At 32.2% G+C, this 24,706-nt stretch overlaps 1 protein-coding gene across 1 annotated transcript in view; it reads left to right on the top strand.

Moving 5' to 3' along the window:
* The first annotated feature begins 2,413 nt into the window (after positions 1-2,413).
* The window catches only part of LOC148950401 (uncharacterized), a 52,867-nt gene continuing 30,574 nt past the window's right edge, over positions 2,414-24,706 (top strand). The window contains exon 1 of the mRNA XM_089091587.1: positions 2,414-2,540. Within this exon, the coding sequence (XP_088947713.1) occupies positions 2,523-2,540 (18 nt within the window). The 5' untranslated portion in view covers positions 2,414-2,522. The remainder of the gene's footprint in view (positions 2,541-24,706) is intronic.

Raw genomic sequence — 24,706 nt, 5'->3', positions numbered from 1 at the left:
ATCACCCTGAAAAAAAAAACAATAAAAAAAACAAATAAACACACATCCGTGTGTTTATAAAAAAAAACAAAAAACAACAATAAAAAAACAAATAAACACACATTCTGGCAAAAAATACAAAGTTCCACATTTTTGCAGATAGGAGCTTGAAACTTCTATAGTAGGGTTCTATGATACGATGAATCTGATGGTGTTATTTTACTTAAAATTCTATGAATTTTACTAATTTTGATGAAACTTATATATTTGAAATCAGTATAACATTCTGATTCTTTTGATGTATCTATTGGTGTAAACATTCCGTGTTTTAGAGTTTCGGTTACTATTGAGCCGGGTCGCTCCTTACTTACAGTTATCACGAACTGTTTGATAAACTTCGCTTGAGCTTGATATTAATTTCAACTACACAAAGAATTCAGGCGAAATTAATACGATAGTTTAAAGTGAAAAAGAATTTTATAGAACCTATAATTTCATATAATTTTTTTAATTCTCCAAAAGATTTTAGAACCTCTCAGATCCTTAAATGATGTTGGCCTCGTGCCCAAATCATTACAAAATAAAGAAGATAAAAATCCATAAATCATTTCTAATTACTTAACCACTAAAATTATAGAAAGAAGCTGACCTAAAACCCCAACCCTGGTTCTGAAATATTCTACTTTTAGTTGAGCAATTTTACTCTATTAGGTTCTGTTTTTCTTTTAAGAATTCAAATCTTTAAAAAAAAAAAACATAGGAAATAGTTTGAAAGTTCTTAACAACGCTTTATTTTATTTCACGTAAATAAACTTCACGTCTATCTTCTATCCCACAGCAATCCCTTATAATCCCAGAGGAATGTATTCAACCGTGATGAATTCTGCGCAAGAGCCTCGTGAGTTGCTTGTACGCTTAAAATTTTTTAATCTGAATAGTAAAAAAAAAAAAAAAAAATGCATTTATTCTCTTATATAATCAAAAGAATTAAAAGTAACCCATGTTGGACATTTGTTATAACGAAACAAGGTCATTCTGTTAATATGATTTTTTTTTTTTTTTTGTCTCAATCCTAACTTGTTCATATTTATAACTTGATTAAAAATGGCAAAGGATTGTCTTAACTGAACGGAAATGCCTTTGATTGTTGTTGTTGGTGTTTTTTTCCCCAGAATTGTCGTATATGAAATTTTTGTGACTTCCCTAGATTCAGTTGGTTTTGATTGGGTTAATTTTTCCTGTATTGTCAATGCTTAAAGAATTATACCAAGCTATATTTTTGAAAACTTTATTCTTGTCTTTTGTTTTAGTATCATAAAAAGCAAAATAATTTTCTGACACAGTAAGACAGGGGAATGGGAGTAGAAATATCACCTTAATATGTGAGCTATGGTGCAATCGAAATGCAATATTTAATTTTACTGCAATAGATAAAGTTTAAAGTTACTGTTTTGGCTGAAATTGAACTTTAAGTTTTTTTTCCAAACCATCGAAAAAATTTTCCACGTTTTTTCAGTTATATTTTTTATTTATTTTAATGCATCAAGTTTCATTTTTCAAAGTCCTAAGATTATAAGTGGAACTACAAAATCTTGGAAAACCTCAGTTAGACAACAATAAAAAGTAAAATCTTACCCACACTACTAGAACTTGCTACGAAAAATATCACTAGGGCGAGAAATATCATCAAAACAATTGAAATGCAAATAAAATAGCATTATATGCAATGTTTGCAATGTTTGAATTCAGTGTTTGCAAACATTGAATTCAATGTTTGCAATGATATATGCAATGTTTGAAAATGCCAAAATTAATTTTCAGAGTTAAATGAATTTTCGAAACAAAATATATGACATAAAAATTTAATTTCATGGAAAATATCGTAAGTTCATTTTTGAAAAATAATATGACGCGTGAACACAATAATGTTTGCTTCAAAACAGCGTCCAAGTTCTAAGTAGAAACATAAAAATGGTCAATATATTGGCCATTATATATGACCAAATGTTGACTGCATACCATCGCTTAAAGTTACAACAAACGTGAGACTAGGCACATAACATGACAGACCTTCAGGCCGACTTTAAGCGTCAAAATTATAACAATTTTCCTCAAATTCAAATTTAGCTTTTCCTTTTTGGGTGGGGGAGAGTTGTGTGAATTTTCAACCACCTTCTGTTTTCAAAACAAATTTTGCACACGTCTGTAAAAAAGGAAAGGTCAGAACATTTTTTCATAAGCATGTCTATTTTTATGGTGGTGGCGCTTATGACGTAGACAGTAGACAAAAAAAAAACTGAAGCAGACAAAACAGAGCCTAAAATCTCCAAACCTGGTTGCTGACCTTTGCAATAAATCAGGTACGAGGTCACCCGAATTTATACCTTTATATCAAAATACCGTTACACACAAGGTTCTTGGCTAAAGGCTGAAATGATGTTTGGGATTGGATAAACTTGTTTCAGAGCAATACTAGCAAGAGGCAAAAGAGGTGGGCTCTTACTTGCGTAAGTGTACAAAGTTCACCATACCTGGTAGCTGAAATGGATCTTAATAAATTCGTAAGTTATTTTTATGGTAATACATATCTAATATATATATATATATATATATATATATATATATATATATATATATATATATATATATATATATATATATATATATATATATATATATATATATATATATATATATATATATATATATATATAAAAAAATATATATATATATATATATATATATATATATATATATATATATATATATATATATATATATATATATATATATATATATATATATATATATATATATATATATATATATATATATATATATATATATATATATATATATATATATATATATATATATATATATATATATATATATATATATATATATATATATATATATATATATATATATATATATATATATATATATATATATATATATATATATATATATATATATATATATATATATATATATATATATATATATATATATATATATATATATATATATATATATATATATAAATAGTTGTTAGGAAAACATCAGTACCAAATTTGTTTTGTTATAATTATAAGCAATGTCTTTTTAAGACATGAAAAAAAAAAAAAATTCAAGTTCAGTTCAGAATCGCTAAAGTTACCATATTATGTAAACTGTAAAAATATTTACGGTGCAATAATTTTAAAGTTTATTCAAGGAATTAAAATTAGTTTTTTTTTTTTTTTAGATAAAATCAACTCGATCCGTCCTTAAGCTTATAGGTTTGAACGCAAACAGTTATATTATGTCGTAGGTAAGGCCCGAAAAACGAAAATTTGCAATTACTACACATGATGATTCTCTATTTTGACAATGGATTACAACAATTCAAAAATCTTAAAAAAGAAAACCAAAAGTTTCTTAAATATATATATATATATATATATATATATATATATATATATATATATATATATATATATATATATATATATATATATATATATATATATATATATATATATATATATATATATATATATATATATATATATATATATATATATATATATATATATATATATATATATATATATATATATATATATATATATATATATATATATATATATATATATATATATATATATATAATATATATATATATATATATATATATATATATATATATATATATATATATATATATATATATATATAAATAGTTGTTAGGAAAACATCAGTACCAAATTTGTTTTGTTATAATTATAAGCAATGTCTTTTTAAGACATGAAAAAAAAAAAAAAAATTCAAGTTCAGTTCAGAATCGCTAAAGTTACCATATTATGTAAACTGTAAAAATATTTACGGTGCAATAATTTTAAAGTTTATTCAAGGAATTAAAATTAGTTTTTTTTTTTTTAGATAAAATCAACTCGATCCGTCCTTAAGCTTATAGGTTTGAACGCAAACAGTTATATTATGTCGTAGGTAAGGCCCGAAAAACGAAAATTTGCAATTACTACACATGATGATTCTCTATTTTGACAATGGATTACAACAATTCAAAAATCTTAAAAAAGAAAACCAAAAGTTTGAAGATTAGTATATACTGTTGTCAAAAATCTGCTAGCTTCAATAATAAAATATCTTTGAAAACACTGCAATATGAAAAGACATCAAATTGCGTAAAGAGCAAAAAACTGGTAATTACAAAAACATTTGTGCATATTTTAACAAGGGATTTGCTTACAACTACAACAATTCAAAAACCTTAAAAAAGAAAACCATTTTGAATGCAACCAGTTATATAATGTCAGTAGGAAGACCCAAAAAACGAAAATTTGCAATTATTACAAATGATGATTCTCTATTTTGACATGGGATTACAACAATTTAAAAACCTTAAAAAACTAAAAGTTTGAAGCTTAGTAGCCTAAATCTCGTCGTTAGAAATCGGACTAGCTTCAATATAAAAAATCTTTGAAAAGACATTAGTATGAAAAGACATCAAATTGCGTAAAGAGCAAAAAAAGCAAACACAAGGGTTTTAAGTTATGCCTTGGGGGCATATAATGTTTTTATAGAAGGCGTTGGCGTAGAAACTTAAAAAAATGCTCATTCGATTGGAAATTCAAAGAGCTAGTGCCCTTATTAATAGTCGAAATTGATTGGAGGGCAACTAGCCCCCCACACCTATCATTTCCCCAAACACATCCAATCAAAATTTTGAGATAGCCATTTTGTTCAGAGTAGTTGATTTCCAGATGGAAAATATGGTTTTGAGGATGACACTCCCCCAAATCCCTCAGGGCAAGGGTTTTAAGTTATTCCCTGGGGGCATATAAGGTTTTTAAAGAAGGTGTTGTCGTAGAAACTTCAGAAAAGCTCATTCGATTGGAAATTCAAAGGGCTAGTACCCTTTTAATAGTTTGAAAGTTATTGGAGGGCAACTAGCCCCCCCTCCACACACCCATTCTTCCCCCAAACACATACAATAAAAATTTTGAGATAGCCATTTTGTTCAGCGTAGTTGATTTCCAGATACAAAATATGTTTTTGAGGGGTACACTTCCCCACAACCCTCAGGGCAAGGATTATAAGTTATGCACTGGGGACATTTAAGGTTTTTATTGAAATCTTTGTCGTAGAAACTTGAAAAAAGGGCTCATTTGATTTGAAATTCAAAGGGCTAGTGCCCTTTTTAATAGTCGAAAGTGATTTGAGGGTAACTAACCCCCCTAACCTAACCTAACCTAATATAAACCAGAGACGACCTACACACAGAGACGATACACACACAGAGACGACAAAAGCATCGAAACTACAACTACACAGAGACGACACACACACACATAGTGAAGTCTAAAGCACACGGCCAACAAAGACCCAGGGGTATCAAGAGAACACACACGTCCAGAAAACAGAGATGAAAGACACATACAGATCCAACATACGAAGACACGACAAACACAAAGAGACAACACACACAGAGACGACACACACAGAGAGACGACACACACACAGACGTCAAACAAACAGAGACAACACACACACAGAGACGACACACACACAGAGACGACACACACACAGAGACGACACACACCCAAAGACGAAACACGCACAGAGACGACACATACACAGAGACGACACACACACAGAGAAGACAAACACACAGAGACGACAAATACACAGAGACGACAAACACACAGAGAAGACACACACAGAGACGACAAACACACAGAGACGACACACACACAGAGACAAAACACACACACAGACGACACACACACAGAGACGTCACACAAACAGAGACGACACACACACACAGACGACAAACACATAGAGACGAAACACACACAAATACAAAACATGCATAGAGACGACAAACATACAGAGACGACACACATAGAGACAACACACATAGAGAGAATACCCAGAGATGCACATATAGATAAGGTTTTTACTGAAATCTTTGTCGTAGAAACTTGAAAAAGCGCCTGTTAGATTTACAATTCAAAGGGTTAATGACATTTTTAATAGTCAAAAGTGACTTGAGGGCAACTAGATCCCCTCTCTCGCCCACCTTTTCCCCAGACACTCCCCCACAACCCTCAGTGCAAGGATTATAAGTTATGCCCTGGGGGCATATAAGGTTCTTATTGAAATCTTTGTCGTAGAAACTTGAAAAAGGGCTCATTCGATTTGAAATTCAAAGGCCTAGTACCCTTTTTAATAGTCGAAAGTGATTTGAGGGCAACTAGCTTCCCTAACCTAACATAAACCAGAGACGACCCACACACCGAGACGTTAAACACATAGAGACGACACACACAGAGAGACGACACACGCAGAGAGACGACACACACACACAGACGTTACACAAACAGAGACGACACACACACAGAGACGATACATACAGAGACGACAAACACACAAAGACGACACACGCACAGAGACGACACATAAACAGAGACGAAACACACACAGAGAAGACAAACACACAGAGACGACAAACACATAGAGACGACACACAGAGAGACGAAAAACACACAGAGACGACAGAGACGACACAGAGACGGGGCATATAAGGTTTTTATTGAAATCTTTGTCCCTTTTTAATAGTCGAAAGTGATTTGAGGGCAACTAACCCCCCTAACCTAACCTAACATAAACCAGAGACAACCCATACACAGAGACGACAAACACATAGAGACGACACACACACAGAGACGACACACACAGAGAGACGACACACACAGAGAGACGACACACACAAACAGACGTCACACAAACAGAGACGACACACACACAGGGACGAATCACACACAGAGACGACAAACACACAAAGACGACACACGCACAAAACGACACATACACAGAGACGACACATACACAGAGAAGACAAACACACAGAGACGACAAAAACACAGAGACGACAAACACACAGAGACGACACACGCAGAGACGACAAACACACAGAGACGACACACACACAGAGACGAAACACACACAGAGACGACACACACACAAAGACGTCACACACACAGAGACTAAACAAACACCAAGACTACAAACACACAAAGACGACACACACACAGAGACGACAAACACTCACAGAGACGACAAACACACAGAGACGACACACACATAGAGACGACACACATAGAGATAATACACATAGATACACATAGAGATAAGGTTTTTACTGAAATCTTTGTCGTAGAAACTTCAAAAAGGGCTTATTCGATTTGAAATTCAAAGGCCTAGTACCCTTTTTAATAGTCGAAATTGATTTGTGGGCAACTAACCCCCCTAACCTAACCTAACATAAACCAGAGACGACCCACACACAGAGACGACAAACACATAGAGACGACACACACAGAGAGACGACACACACAGAGAGACGACACACACCCACAGACGTCACACAAACAGAGACGACACACACACACACAGACGATACACACAGAGACGACAAACGCACAAAGACGACACACGCACAGAGACGACACATAAACAACAAACACGCAGCGACGACAAACACACAGAGACTAAATACAAACAGAGACTAAACACACACACAGACTAAAAACATAAAAAAACGACACACACAGAGAGATAACACACACATAAAGATTTCAAACACACAGAGACTAAACATACACAGAGACGACAAGCACATAGAGAAGACAAACACACTGAGACGAAACACTTAGAGATAATACACATAGATACACATAGAGATAAGGTTTTTACTGAAATCTTTCTCGTAGAAACTTCAAAAAGGGCTTATTCGATTTGAAATTCAAAGGCCTAGTACCCTTTTTAATAGTCGAAAGTGATTTGAGGGCAACTAACCCCCCTAACCTAACCTAACATAAACCAGAGACGACCCACACACAAAGACGACAAACACATAGAGACAACACACACAGAGAGACGACACACACAGAGAGACGACACACACAGAGAGACGACACACACACACAGACGTCACACAAACAGAGACGACACACACACACACAGACGATACACACAGAGACGACAAACACACAAAGACGACACACGCACAGAGACGACACACACAGAGAGAAGACAAACACACAGAGACGAAAAATACACAGAGACGACAAACACACAGGAGACAACACACAGAGAGACGAAAAACACACAGAGACGACAGAGACGACACAGAGACGGGGCATATAAGGTTTTCATTGAAATCTTGGTCGTAGAAAGTTGAAAAAGGGCTCATTTGATTTGAAATTCAAAGGCCTAGTACCCTTTTTAATAGTCGATAGTGATTTGAGGGCAACTAACCCCCCTAACCTAACCTAACATAAACCAGAGACAACACATACACAAAGACGACACACACATAGAGACAACACACACAGAGAGACGACACACACAGAGAGACGACACACACACAGAGACGACACACACAAACAGACGTCACACAAACAGAGACGACACACACACAGGGACGAATCACACACAGAGACGACAAACACACAAAGATGACACACGCACAGAGACGACACATACACAGAGATGACACATACACAGAGAAGACAAACACACAGAGCCTACAAATACACAGAGACGACACACACACAGAGACGACACACACAGAGACGACACACACACAGAGACGACACACACACAGAGACGAAACACACACAGAGACGACACACACACAAAGACGTCACACAAACAGAGACGACACACACACAGAGACTACACACACACAGAGAAGACAAATACACAGAGACAACAAACACACAGAGACGACAAACACACAGAGACGACACACACATAGAGACGAAACACATAGAGATAATACACATAGATAGTAGAAAGGGGGGTAAAGGTCCCACGATAACACCATATATGGGCATAGAGTCCCACGAGAACCACGTGGTTTATGGTTTTCTCACTGAGAATGAAAAAACAGTAATTTTCTCACTTGGAAAAACAGGAATTTTGTCACTTTTATGTTTGTTTTCTTGGACGGTTATGTGTGTTGTTCAATTTATTCGATGTTTTTCACGGATTTCAACATCAAATTATGGATGATTTATGGTTTTTGTCAGTGTGGATTTGAAAAACAGGTACTTTCTCACATTTATGTCTGTTTTTATGGATGGTTATGTGTGTTGGTCAATTTATTTGATGTTTTTATGGTTTTTGTCAGTGAGAATTTGAAAAACAGGAAATTTCTCGCTCCCTTCTTGTTGTTGTTCGAGCCAAATGATATGAGTTTCCGGGGAACACCTGTGCTGTCAGTCATTAATCAAATTGTTTCCAGGGAATGTCTGACAGATGACGTCAAGTTAATTAATGTATTTGGTGCATTCCCAAAGAGAATTGTCTCCGGGACAAAGTGAAAGCACAGGGATGCCAAACAAAAGGAACACGCTGAAATTACGTTTAGGGATTATTTGGGAGAAACCGTTTTAGTCATTTTATGTAATTATTTCGGCTAAACAGTTAGAGACATTTTAAAATATGATTTTTGAAGAGATTTTAGGAGAGAATTTGAGGGTAAAACTTTGTGGTCGTTATAATACACAAGTTCGATTTTAACAGTGTTGTGAGGTCCTCTACCCCAACCCCAAAGGGTTCCAATCCCTCTACCCCAACCCCGAAGGAAGCCACCGGTCCTCAAAGGTCCACTTGGCTTCCAAAAGGGCCCCCCGGCCCTCAAGATTCCCCCATACCCCCCCGGGCCCATAGGGCCCCTCCCCCCTTTGGTCCCCCAAAGGGGCCCCTCTCCCTCCATCTCCTCCCTCCCTCCTCCCATTCCCCTCCCCTTCTCCCCCTCCCCTCCCCTCCCCTCCCCTCCTCCTCCTCCTCCTCCCCCTCCTCCTCCTCCTCCTCCTCCTCCTCCTCCTCCCCTCCTCCCCTCCCCTTCCCCCCCATTTTTTATACTTTTTTTGTGCATTGAGACACAGAACGACCCCCTCCCCCCGGCCCGTCCCCCTCCAAAGGTCTGATTTTTCAAAGTTCATTTTGAATTTCCTTCGTTGAAATGCAAGAGTTGGAATGTTTCAGTAGTGTTTGGTTGTGGTTTACCTTGTCACAATTACATTTTCTTGATTTTTCAAAGTTCATTTTGAATTTCTTTCGTTGAAATGCAAGAATTGGACTATTTCAATAGTGTGTGCTTGTGGTTTACCTTGTCACAGTTACATTTTCTTGATTTTTCAAAGTTCAATTGAATTTCTTTCGTTGAAATGCGAGAGTTTGAATATTTAAGTAGTGTCTGGTTGTGGTTTACCTTGACACACTTAAATTTTCTTGATTTTTCAAAGTTCATTTTGAAATTACTTCGTTGAAATGCAAGAGTTAGAATATGTTAGTAGTGTTTGGTTGTGGTTTAACGTGTCAAAGTTACATTTTCTTGATTTTGCAAAGTTCATTTTGAATTTCGTTCATTGAAATGCAAGTCTTGGAATATTTCACTATTGTTTGGTAGTAGTTTACCGTGTCAGAGTTACATTTTCTTGATTTTTAAAAGTTCTTTTTGAATTTATTTCATTGAAATGCAAGAGATGGAATATTTCAGTAGTGTTTGTTTGTGGTTTACCCTGTCAAAGTTACATTTTCTTTATTTTTTAAAGTTCATTTTGAATATCCTTCGTTGAAATGCAAGAGTTGGAATATTTTAGTAGTGTTAGGTTGTGGTTTACCTAGTCACAGTTGCATTTTCTTGATTTTCAAAAGTTCATTTTGACTTACTTTCGTTGAAATGCAAGAGTTGGAATATTTCAGTAGTGTTTGGTTGTGGTTGACCGTGTCACAATTACATTTTCTTGATTTTTCAAAGTTCATTTCGAAGTTCTTTCGTTGAAATGCAAGAGTCGGAATATTTCAGTAGTGTTTGGTTGTGGTTTACCTTGTCACAGTTACATTTTCTTGATTTTTCAAAGTTCATTTTTAATTTCTTTCATTGAAATACAAGAGTTGGAATATTTCAGTAGTGTTTGGTTGTGGTTTACCTTGTCACAGTTACATTTTCTTGATTTGTCAAAGTTTATTTTGAATTTCTTACATTGAAATGCAAGAGTTGGAATATTTCAGTAGTGTTTGGTTGTGGTTTACCTTGTCACAGTTACATTTTCTTGTTTTTTCAAAGTTCATTTTGAATTTCTTTCATTGAAATGCAAGAGTTGGAATATTTCATTAGTGTGTTGTTGTAGTTTACCTTGTCACAGTTACATTCCCTTAATTTTTCAAAGTTCATTTTGAATTTCTTTCGTTGAAATGCAAGAGTTGGAATATTTCAGTAGTGTTTGGTTGTGGTTTATCTTGTCATAGTTACATTCTCTTAATTTTTCAAAGTTCATTTTGAATTTCTTTCGTTGAAATGCAAGAGTTGGAATATTTCAGTAGTGTTTGGTTGTGGTTTACCTTGTCACAGTTACATTTTCTAGATTTTTCTAAGTTCATTGTGAATTTATTTCATTGAAATGCAAAAGTTGGAATATTTCAGTAGTGTTTGGTTGTGGTTTACCTTATCACAGTTACATTCTCTTGATTTTTTAAAGTTCATTTTGAATTTCTTTCGTTGAAATGCAAGAGTTGGAATATTTCAGTTGGGTTTCGTTGTGGTTTACCTTGTCACAGTTACATTTTCTTGATTTTTCAAAGTTCATTTTGAATTTCTTTCATTGAAAAGCAAGAGTTGGAATATTTCTGTAGTGTCTGGTTGTGTTTTACCTTGTCTCAGTTACATTGTCTTGATTTTTCAAAGTTCATTGAGAATTTATCTCTTTGAAATGCAAGAGTTGTAATATTTAAGTAGTGTTTTGTTGTGGTTTACATTGTCACAGTTACATTCTCTTGATTTTTCAAAGTTAATTTCGAATTTCTTTCGTTGAAATGCAAGAGTTGGAATATTTCAGTAGTGTTTGGTTGTGGTTTACCGTGTCACAGTTACATTTTCATGATTTTTCAAATTTCATTTTGAATTTCTTTCTTAGAAATGCAAGAGTTGGAATATTTCAGTAGTGTTTGGTTGTGGTTTACCTTGTCAGAGTTACATTCTCTTGATTTTTCAAAGTTCATTTTGAATTTCTTTCGTTGAAATGCATGAGTTGAAATATTTCAGTTGTGTTTGGTTGTGGTTCACCTTGTCACAGTTACATTTTCTTGATTTTTCAAAGTTCATTTTGAATTTCTTTCGTTGAAATGCAAGAGTTGGATTATTTCAGTAGTGTTTGGTTGTGGTTCACCTTGTCACAGTTACATTTTCTTGATTTTCCAAAGTTCATTTTGAATTTCTTTCGTTGAAATGCAAGAGTTGGAATATTTCAGTTGTGTTTCGTTGTGGTTTACCTTGTCACAGTTACATTTTCTTGATTTTTCAAAGTTCATTTTGAATTTCTTTCGTTGAAATGCAGGAGTTGGAATATTTCAGTAGTGTTTCGTTGTGGCTTACCTTGTCACAGTTACGTTTTCTCGATTTTTCGAAGTTCATTGTTCATTTTTTCATTGAAATGAAAGAGCTGGAATATATCAGTTTTGTTTTGTTGTTCTGTACCTTGTCAGAGTTACATTTTCTTGATTTTTCAAAGTTAATTTTTGATTTATTTCGTTGAAATGCAATAGTTGGAATATTTCAGTAGTGTTTAGTTGTGGTTTACCATGTCACAGTTACATTTTCTTTCTTTTTCAAAGTTCATTTCGAATTTATTTCGTTGAAATGCAATAGTTGGAATATTTCAGTAGTATTTAGTTGTGGTTTACCGTGTCACAGTTACATTTTCTTAATTTTTCAAAGTTAATTTTGAATTTTTTTTCGTTTAAATGCAAGAGTTGGAATATTTCAGTAGTGTTTTGTAGTGGTTTACCTTGTCATAGTTACATTTTACTGATTTTTCAAAGTTCATTTTTAATTTCTTTCGTTTAAATGCAAGAGTTGAAATATTTCAGTAGTGTTTGGTTGTGTTTTAACTTGTCACAGTTACATTTTCGTGATTTTTAAAAGTTCATTTTAAATTATTTAGTTTAAATGCAAGAGTTGGAATATTTAAGTCGTGTTTGGTTGTGGTTTACCATGTCAGAGTTAAATTCTCTTGATTTTTCAAAGTTCATTTTGAATTTCTTTCGTTGAAATGCAAGAGTTGGAATATTTCAGTTGTGTTTGGTTGGGGTTTACCCTGTCACAGTTACATTTTCCTGATTTTTCAAAGTTCATTTTGAATTTCCTTCGTTGAAATGCAAGAGTTGGAATATTTCAGTAGTGTTTGGTTTTGGTTTACCGTGTCACAGTTACATTTTCTTGATTTTTCAAAGTTCATTTCGAATTTATTTCGTTGAAATGCAAGAGTTGGAATATTTCAGTAGTGTTTGGTTGTGGTTTACCTTGTCAAAGTTACATTTTCTTGATTTTTCAAAGTTCATTTTGAATTTCTTTCATTGAAATGCAAGAGTTGGAATATTTCAGTTGTGTTTCGATGTGGTTTACCTTGTCACAGTTACATTTTCCTGATTTTTTAAAGTTTATTTTGAATTTCTTTCATTGAAATGCAAGAGGAGTTGGAATATTTCAGTAGCGTTTTGTTGTGGTTTACCTTGTCATAGCTACATTCTCTTGATTTTTCAAATTTCATTTTGAATTTATTTAGTTGAAATACAAGAGTTGGAATATTTCAGTAGTGTTTGGTTGTGGTTAACCTTGTCAAAGTTACATTTTCTTAATTTTTCAAAGTTCATTTTGAACTTCTTTCGTTGAAATGCAAAAGTTGGAATATTTCAGTAGTGTTTGGTTGTGGTTTACCTTGTCACGGTTACATTTTCTTAATTTTTCAAAGTTCATTTTGAATTTCTCTCGTTGAAATGCAAGAGCTGGAATATTTCAGTAGTGTTTGGTAGTGGTTTACCTTGTCACAGTTACATTTTCTTGATTTTTCAAAGTTCATCTTGAATTTTTTTCTTTTAAATTCAAGAGTTGGAATATTTCAGTAGTGTTTTGACGTTGTTTACATTGTCACATTTACATTTTCTTGATTTATCAAAGTTCATTTTGAATTTCTTTCGTTGAAATACAAGAGTTGGTATATTTCAGTAGTGTTTGGTTGTGGTTTACCTTGTCACAGTTACATTTTCTCGATTTTTCAAAGTTCATTTAGAATTTCTTTCGTTGAAATGCAAGAGTTGGAATATTTCAGTAGTATTTGGTTGTGGTTTACCTTGTCACAGTTACATTTTCTTGATTTTTCAAAGTTCATTTTGAATTTCTTTAATTGAAATGCAAGAGTTGGAATATTTCAATAGTGTTTGGTTGTGGTTTACCTTGTCACAGTTACATTTTATTGATTTTTCAAAGTTAATTTTTAATTTCTTTCATTGAAGTGGAAGAGTTGGAATATTTCAGTAGTGTTTGGTTGTGGTTTACCTTGTCACAGTTACATTTTCTTGATTTTTCAAAGTTCATTTTGAATTTCTTACGTTGAAATGCAAGAGTTGGAATATTTCAGTAGTGTATTGTTGTAGTTTACCTTATCACAGTTACATTAACTTAATTTTTCAAATTTCATTTTGAATTTCTTTCGTTGAAATGAAAGAGTTGGAATATTTCAGTAGTGTTTGGTTGTGGTTTACCTTGTCACAGTTACATTTTCTTGATTTTTCAAAGTTCATTTTGAATTTCTTTCGTTGAAATGCAAGAGTTGGAATATTTCAGTAGTGTGTTGTTGTAGTTTACCTTGTCACAGTTACATTCCCTTAATTTTTCAAACTTCATTATGAATTTCTTTCCTTGAAATGCAATAGTTGGAATATTTCAGTTGTGTTTCGTTGTGGTTTACCTTGTGACAGTTACATTTTCTTTATTTTTCAAAGATTATTTTGAATTTCTCTCGTTGAAATGCAAGAGTTGGAATATTTCAGTAGTGTTTGGTTGTGGTTTACCTTGTCACAGTTACACTTTCTTGATTTTTCAAAGTTCATTTTGAATTTCTTTTGTTGAAATGCAAGAGTTGGAATATTTCAGTAGCGTTTGGTTCTGGTTTACCTTGTCACACTTACTTTTTCTTGATTTTTCAAAGTTCATTTTGAAATTCTTTCGTTGAAATGCAAGAGTTGGAATATTTCAGAAGTGTTTCGTTGTGGTTTACATTGTCACAGTTACATATTATTGATTTTTAAAATATCATTTTGAATTTCTTTAATTGAATTGCAAGAGTTGTAATATTTAATAATTGTTTTGTTGTGGTTTAACTTGTCAAAGTTACAATTTCTTGATTTTTCAAAGATCATTTTGAATTTCTTTCGTTGAAATGCAAGAGTTGGAATATTTCAGTAGTGTTTGGTTGTGTTTTACCTTGTCAGAGTTACATTCCCTTCATTTTTCAAAGTTCATTTTGAATTTCTTTCGTTGAAATGCAAGAGTTGGAATATTTCAGTAGTGTTTGGTTGTGGTTTACCTTGTCACAGTTACATTTTCTAGATATTTAAAACTTCATTTAGAATTTCTTTCTTTGAAATGCAATAGTTTGAATATTTCAGTAGTGTTTGGTTGTGGTTTACCTTGTCACAGTTACATTTTCTTGATTTTTCAAAGTTCATTTTTAATTTCTTTCGTTGAAAAGCAAGAGTTGGAATATTTCAGTAGTGTTTGCTTGTGGTTTACCTTGTCACAGTTGCATTTTCTTGATTTTTCAAAGTTCATCTGAATTTCTTCCTTGAAATGCAAGAGTTGGAATATTTCAGTAGTGTTTGGCTGTGGTTTACCTTGTCACAGTTACATTTTCTTGATTTTTCAAAGTTCATTTTGAATTTCTTTCGTTGAAATGCAAGAGTTGGAATATTTCAGTAGTGTTTCGTTGTACGCGCGCGTACGTAGGCTAACCTAACCTAACCTAACTTAACCTTAATCTAACTTGATCTAGCCTAACCTAACCTAACAAAAATAAGGAAATTTAACTGTGTCAAGGTAAAGCACGACAAAACATATTTCAACTAAAGAAATCCATAATGAACTTTGAAAAATCAAGAGAATGTAACTCTGACAAAGTAAACAACACCGAAACACTACTGAAATATTCCAAATCTTGCATTTCAACGAAAGAAATTCAAAATGAACTTTGAAAAATCAAGAAAATGTAACTGTGACAAGGTAAACCACAGCCAAACACTACTGAAATATTCCAACTCTTGCATTTCAAGGAAAGAAATTCAGATGAACTTTGAAAAATCAAGAAAATGTAACTGGGACAAGGTAAACCACAAGCAAACACTACTGAAATATTCCAACTCTTAGATTTCAACAAAAGAAATTCAAAATGAACTTTGAAAAATCAAGAAAGTGTAACTGTGACAATGTAAACCACAACCAAACACTACTGAAATATTACAACTCTTGCTTTTCAACGAAAGAAATTCAAAATGAACTTTGAAAAATCAAGAAAATGTAACTGTGACAAGGTAAACCACAACCAAACACTACTGAAATATTCCAACTCTTGCATTTCAATGAATGAAACTCAAAATGAACTTTGAAAAATCAAGAAAATGTAACTGTGGCAAGGTAAACCATAACCAAACACTACTGAAATATTCCAACTCTTGCATTTCAACGAAAGAAATTCAAAATGATCCTTAAAAAATCAAGAAAATGTAAGTGTAACAAGGTAAACCACAAACAAACACTTCTGAAATATTCCAACTCTTGCATTTCAATGAAAGAAATTCAAAATGATCTTTGAAAAATCAAGAAAATATAACTGTGACAAGGTAAACCACAACGAAACACTACTGAAATTTTCCAACTCATGCATTTCAACGAAAGAAATTCAAAATTAACTTTGAAAAATCAAGTAAAAGTAACTGTTACACGGTAAACCAAAACCAAACACTACTGAAATATTCCAACCCGTGCATTTCAACGAAAGAAATTCAAAATTAACTTTTAAAAATCAAGAAAATGTAACTGTGAAAAGGTAAACCACAACCAAACACTACTGAAATATTCCAACTCTTGCATTTCAACGAGAGAAATTCAAAATGATCTTTGAAAAATCAAGAAAATGCAAGTGTGACAAGGTAAACCACAACCAAACACTACTGAAATATTCCAACTCTTGCATTTCAACGATAGAAATTCAAAATGAACTTTGAAAAATCAAGATAATGTAACTGTGACAAGGTAAACCATAACAAAACACTACTGAAATATTCCAACTCTTGCATTTCAATGAAAAAAATTCAAAATGAACTTTGAAAAATCATGAAAATGTAACTGTGACAAGGTAAACCACAACCAAACACTACTGAAATATTCCAACCATTGCATTTCAACGAAAGAAATTCAAAATGAACTTTGAAAAATTATGAAAATGTAACTGTGACAAGGTAAACCACAACGAAACACTACTGAAATATTCCAACTATTGCATTGCAACGAAAGAAATTCAAAATGAACTTTGAAAAATTAAGTTAATGTAACTGTGACAAGGTAAATTACAACAACACACTACTGAAATATTCCAACTCTTGCATTTCAACGAAAGAAATTCAAAATGAACTTTGAAAAATCAAGAAAATGTAACTGTGACAAGGTAAACCACAACCAAACACTACTGAAATATTCCAACTCTTGCATTTCAATGAAAGAAATTCAAAATGAACTTTGAAAAATCAAGAAAATGTAACTGTGACAAGGTAAACCACAACCAAACACTATTGAAATATTCCAACTCTTGCATTTCAATGAAAGAAATTCAAAATGAACTTTGAAAAATCAAGAAAATGTAACTGTGACACGGTAAACCACAACCAAACACTACTGAAATATTCCAACTCTTGCATTTCAAAGAAAGAAATTCTAAATGAACTTTGAAAAATCGAGAAAATGTAACTGTGACAAAGTAAACCACAACCAAACACTACTGAAATTTTCCAACTCTTGCATTTCAACGAAAGAAGTTCAAAATGAACTTTGGAAAATCAAGAAAATGTAACTGTGACAAGGTTAACCACAACCAAACCCTACTTATATTTTCAAACACGTGCTTTTAAACGTTACATAATCAAAATTGACTTTTAAATATCAAGTTAATGTACCTGTGACAGTGTAAACCACAACCAAACACTACTGAACTATTCCAACTCCTCTTGCATTTAAACGAAATAAATTCAAATCAACTTTGAAGTATCAGGAAAATGCAACTGTGACACGGTAAACCACATCGAAACACACCTGAAATATTACAACTCTTACATTTCAACTAAAAAAATTCAAGATTAACTTTGCAAAATCAGGAAAATATAACTGTGACACGGTAAACCACAACGAAACACTACTGAAATATTCCAACTCTTGCATTTCAACGAAAGAAATTCAAATGAACTTTGAAAAATTAAGAAAATGTAACTGTGACAAGCTAAACCACAACCAAACACTCCTGAAATATTCCAACTCTTGCATTTCAATGCAACTCTTGCATTTCATTTCAATTAAGGGAATTTAACTGTGATAGGGTAAACTACAACAATACACTACTGAAATATTCCAACTCTTGCATTTCAAAGAAAGAAATTCAAAATGAAATTTGAAAAATCAAGTAAATGTAACTGTGACAAGGTAAACCACAACCAAACACTATTGAAATATTCCAACTCTTGCATTTCAATGAAAGAAATTCAAAATGAACTTTGAAAAATTAAGCGAATGTAACTGTGACAAGGTAAACTACAACAACACACTACTGAAATATTCCAACTCTTGCATTTCAATGAAAGAAATTCAAAATGAAATTTGAAAAATCAAGAAAATGTAACTGTGACAAGGTAAACCACAACCAAACACTACTGAAATATTCCAACTCTTGCATTTCAACGAAAGAAATTCAGAATGAACTTTGAAATATCAAGAAAATGTAACTGTGACAAGGTAAACCAAAACCAAACACTACTGAAATATTCCAACTCTTGCATTTAAACGAAAGAAATTCAAAATGAACTTTGAAAAATTAAGCTAATGTAACTGTGACAGTTTAAACTACAACAACACACTACTGAAATATTCCAACTCTTGCATTTCAACGAAAGAAATTCAAAATGAACTTTTGAAAAATCAAGAAAATGTGACTGTGACAAGGTAAACCACAACCAAAAACTACTGAAATATTCCAACTCTTGCATTTCAATGAAAGAAATTCAAAATGAACTTTGAAAAATCAAGAAAATGTAACTGTGACAAGGTAAAGCACAACCAAACACTTTTGAAATATTCCAACTCTTGCATTTCAATGAAAGAAATTCAAAATGAACTTTGAAAAATCAAGAAAATGTAACTGTGACACGGTAAACCACAGCCAAACACTACTGAAATATTCCAACTCTTGCATTTCAACGAAAGAAATTCGAAATGAACTTTGAAAAACCGAGAAAATGTAACTGTGACACGGTAAACCACAACCAAACACTACTGAAATATTCCAACTCTTGCATTTCAACGAAAGAAATTCAAAATGAACTTTGAAAAATCAAGAAAATGTAACTGTGACAAGGTAAACCACAACCAAACACTACTGAAATATTCCAACTCTTGCATTTCAACGAAAAAAATTCAATATGAACTTTGAAAAATCAAGAAAATGTAACTGTGACAAGGTAAACCACTACCAAACACTACTGAAATATTCCAACTCTTGCATTTCAACGAGAGAAATTCAAAATGAACTTTGAAAAATCAAGAAAATGTAACTGTGACAAGGTAAACCACAACCAAACACTACTGAAATATTCCAACACTTTCAATTCAACGAAAAAAGATCAACAACAACAGAGAAAAATCAAGAAAAGGCAACTGAGAAAAGGTAAACCATAACCAAACACTACTGAAATATTCCAACTCTTGCATTTCAACGAAAGAAATTCAAAATGAACTTTGAAAAATCAAGAGAATGTAACTCTGACAAGGTAAACCACAACCAAACACAACTGAAATATTCCAACTCCTCTTTCATTTAAACGAAATAAATTCAAAATGAACTTTAAAGAAACACGAAAATGCAACTCTGACAAGTTCAACCACAGAGGAACACACCTGAAATAGTACAGCTCGTGCACTTCAGTGAAGAAAGATCAAAATGAAGATATGAAAATTAGGGAACCGTAACTGTGACACGTTCAACAACAACCTAACCCAACTGAAATATTCCAACTCTTGCATTTCAACAAAAGACATTTGAAATGAACTATGAAAAATCAAGAAAATGTAACTGTGACACGGTAAACCACAACCAAACACTACTGAAATATTCCAACTCTTGCATTTCAACGAAAGAAATTAAAAATTAACTTTGAAAAATCATGAAAATGTAACTGTGACAGGGTAAGCCACAACCAAACACAACTGAAATATTTCAACTCTTGCATTTCAACGAAAGAAATTCGAAATGAACTTTGAAAAATCATGAAAATGTAACTGTGACAAGATAAACCACAACCAAACACAACTGAAATATTACAACTCTTTCATTTCAACGTAATAAATACAAAATTAACTTTTAAAAATATAGAGAATGTAACTCTGACAAGGTAAACCACAACAAAACACTACTTAAATATTCAAACTCTTGCATTTCAATGAAAGAAATTCAAAATAAACTTTGAAAAATCAAGAAAATGTAACTGTGACAAGGTAAACTACAACCAAACACTACTGAAATATTCCAACCATTGCATTTCAACGAAAGAAATTCAAAATGAACTTTGAAAAATTATGAAAATGTAACTGTGACAAGTTAAACCACAACGAAACACAACTGGAATATTCCAACTCTTGCATTGCAACGAAAGAAATTCAAAATGAACTTTGAAAAATTAAGTGAATGTAACTGTGACAAGGAAAATTACAACAACACACTACTGAAGCAGTCCAACTCTTTCATTTCAAAGAAAGAAATTCAAAAGGAACTTTGAAAAATCAAGAAAATGTAACTGTGACAAGGTAAACCACAACCAAACACTACTGAAATATTCCAACTCTTGCATTTCAAAGAAAGAAATTCAAAATAAACTTTGAAAAATCAAGAAATGTAACTGTGACAAGGTAAACCACAACCAAACACTATTGAAATATTCCAACTCTTGCATTTCAATGAAAGAAATTCAAAATGAACTTTGAAAAATCAAGAAAATGTAACTGTGACACGGTAAACCACAACCAAACACTACTGAAATATTCCAACTCTTGCATTTCAACGAAAGAAATTCGAAATGAACTTTGAAAAATCAGGAAAATGTAACTGTGACACGGTAAACCACAACCAAACACTACTGAAATATTCCAACTCTTGCATTTCAACGAAAGAAGTTCAAAATGAACTTTGGAAAATCAAGAAAATGTAACTGTGACAAGGTGAACCACAACCAAACACTACTGAAATATTCCAACTCTTGCATTTCAACGAAAGAAATTCAAAATGAACTTTGAAAAATCAAGAGAATGTAACTGTGACAAGGTAAACCACAACCAAACACTACTGAAATATTCCAACTCTTGCATTTCAATGAAAGAAATTCAAAATAAACATAGAAAAATCAGGAAAATGTAACTGTGACAAGTTAAACCACAACGAAACACTACTGAAATATTCCAACTCTTGCATTTCAACGAAAGAAATTCAAAATGAACTTTGAAAAATTGAGAAAATGTAACTTTGACAAGGTAAACCACAACCAAACACTACTGAAATATTCCAACTCTTGCATTTCAATGAAAAAAATTCAAAATGAACTTTGAAAAATTAAGAAAATGTAACTGTGACAAGGTAAACCACTACCAAACACTACTGAAATATTCCAACTCTTGCATTTCAATGCAACTCTTGCATTTCATTTCAATTAAGGGAATGTAACTGTGACAAGGTAAACTACAACAACACACTACTGAAATATTCCAACTCTTGCATTTCAACGAAAGAAATTCAAAATGAACTTTGAAAAATCAAGAAAATGTAACTGTGACAAGGTAAACCACAACCAAACACTACTGAAATATTCCAACTCTTGCATTTCAATGAAAGAAATTAAAGATGAACTTTTAAAAATTAAGCGAATGTAACTGTGACACGGTAAACTACAACAACACACTACCGAAATATTCCAACTCTTGCATTTCAACGAAAGAAATTCAAAATGAACTTTGAAAAATCAAGAAAATGAAACTGTGACAAGGTAAACCAAAACCAAACACTACTGAAATATTCCAACTCTTGCATTTCAATGAAAGACATTCAAATTGAAATTTGAAAAATCAAGACCAAGTAAATGTGACAAGGTAAACCACAACCAAACACTACTGAAATCTTCCAAATCTTGCATTTCAATGAAAGAAATTCAAAATGAACTTTGAAAAATCAAGTGAATGTAACTGTGACAAGGTAAACAACAACAAAACACTACTGAAATATTCCAACTCTTGCATTTCAACGAAAGAAATTCAAAATGAACTTTGAAAAATCAAGAAAATGTAACTGTGACAAGGTAAACCACAGCCAACCACTACTGAAATATTCCAACTCTTGCATTTCAATGAAAAAAATTCAAAATGAACTTTGAAAAATCAAGAAAATGTAACTGTGACAAGGTAAACCACAACCAAACACTATTGAAATATTCCAACTCTTGCATTTCAATGAAAGAAATTCAAAATGAACTTTGAAAAATCAAGAAAATGTAACTGTGACACGGTAAACCACAACCAAACACTACTGAAATATTCCAACTCTTGCATTTCAACGAAAGAAATTCGAAATGAACTTTGAAAAACCTAGAAAATGTAACTGTGACACGGTAAACCACAACCAAACACTACTGAAATATTCCAACTCTTGCATTTCAACGAAAGAAATTCAAAATGAACTTTGAAAAATCAAGAAAATGTAACTGTGACAAGGTAAACCACAACCAAACACTACTGAAATATTCCAACTCTTGCATTTCAACGAAAAAAATTCAAGATGAACTTTGAAAAATCAAGAAAATGTAACTGTGACAAGGTAAACCACTACCAAACACTACTGAAATATTCCAACTCTTGCATTTCAACGAGAGAAATTCAAAATGAACTTTGAAAAATCAAGAAAATGTAAACGTGACAAGGTAAACCACAACCAAACAATACTGAAATATTCCAACTCTTGCATTTCAACGAAATAAGTTCAAAATGAACATTGAAAAATCAAGAAAATGTAACTGTGACAAGGTAAACCACAACCAAACACTACTGAAATATTCCAACTCTTTCATTTCAACGAAAGAAATTCAAAATGAACTTTGAAAAATCCAGAGAATGTAACTGTGACAAGGTAAACCACAACCAAACACTACTGAAATATTCCAACTCCTCTTGCATTTCAATGAAAGAAATTCAAAATAAACTTTAAAAAATCAGGAAAATGTAACTGTGACAAGGTAAACCACATCAAAACACAACTGAAATATTCCAACTCTTGCATTTCAATGAAAGAAATTCAAAATGAACTTTGAAAAATCCGGAAAATTTAACTGGGACACGGTAAACCACAACGACCAACTATTTAAATATTCCAACTCTTGAATTTCAACTAAAGAAATTCGAAATGAACTTTGAAAAATCAAGAAAATGTAACTGTGACACGATAAACCACAACCAAACACTACTGAAATATTCCAACTCTTGCATTTCAACGAAAGAAATTCAAAATTAACTTTTAAAAATCAAGAAAGTGTAACCGTGACATTGTAAACCACACCCGAACACAACTGATATATCCCAACTATTGCTTTTCAACGAAAGAAATTCAAAATGAACTTTGAAAATCAAGAAATTGAAACTTTGACAAGGGAAAAAACAAAGAAACATAACTGACATATTCCAACTCTTGCATTTAAACGAAATAAATTCAAAATGAACTTTTAAAAATCAAGATAATTTAAAACTGACATGTTAAACCACAACCAAACACTTCTGAAATATTACAACTTGCATTTCAACGAAAGAAATTCAAATGAACTTTGAAAAATCAAGAAAATGTAACTATGACAAGGTAAACCACTACCAAACACTACTGAAATATTTCAACTCTTGCATTTCAACGAAAGAAATTCGAAATGAACTTTGAAAAATCAAGAAAATGTAACTGTGACAAGGTAAACCACGACAAAACACTACTGAAATATTCCAAATCTTGCATTTCAACGAAAAAAAATTCAAAATGAACTTTGAAAAATTAAGAAAATGTAACTGTGACACGGTAAACCACAACTAAACACTACCGAAATATTCCAACTATTGCATTTCAACGAAAGAAATTCGAAATGAAGTTTGAAAAATTAAGAAAATGTAACTGTGATAAGGTAAACCACAACTAAACACTACTAAAATATTCCAACTATTGCATTTTAACGAAAGAAATTCAAATTGAACTTTGAAAAATCAAGAAAATGTAACTGTGACAAGGTAAACCACAACCAAACAATACTGAAATATTCCAACTCTTGCATTTCAATGAAAAAAATTCAAAATGAACTTTGAAAAATCAAGAAAATGTAACTGTGACAAGGTAAACCACATCAAAACACAACTGAAATATTACAACTCTTTAATTTCAACGAAAGAAATTCAAAATTAAATTTTAAAAAAAAGGAAAATGTAAATTTTAAAATGTAAACAACAACGAAACACAACTGAAATATTCCAACTCTTGCATTTCAACGA

The sequence above is a fragment of the Artemia sp. Qi Xiang Cuo genome, chromosome 7, assembly GCF_049724085.1.
Source record: "Artemia sp. Qi Xiang Cuo chromosome 7, ASM4972408v1, whole genome shotgun sequence".
Classification (NCBI taxonomy): Eukaryota; Metazoa; Arthropoda; class Branchiopoda; order Anostraca; family Artemiidae; genus Artemia; species Artemia sp. Qi Xiang Cuo.
This window is presented reverse-complemented; position numbering and strand designations above follow the sequence as displayed.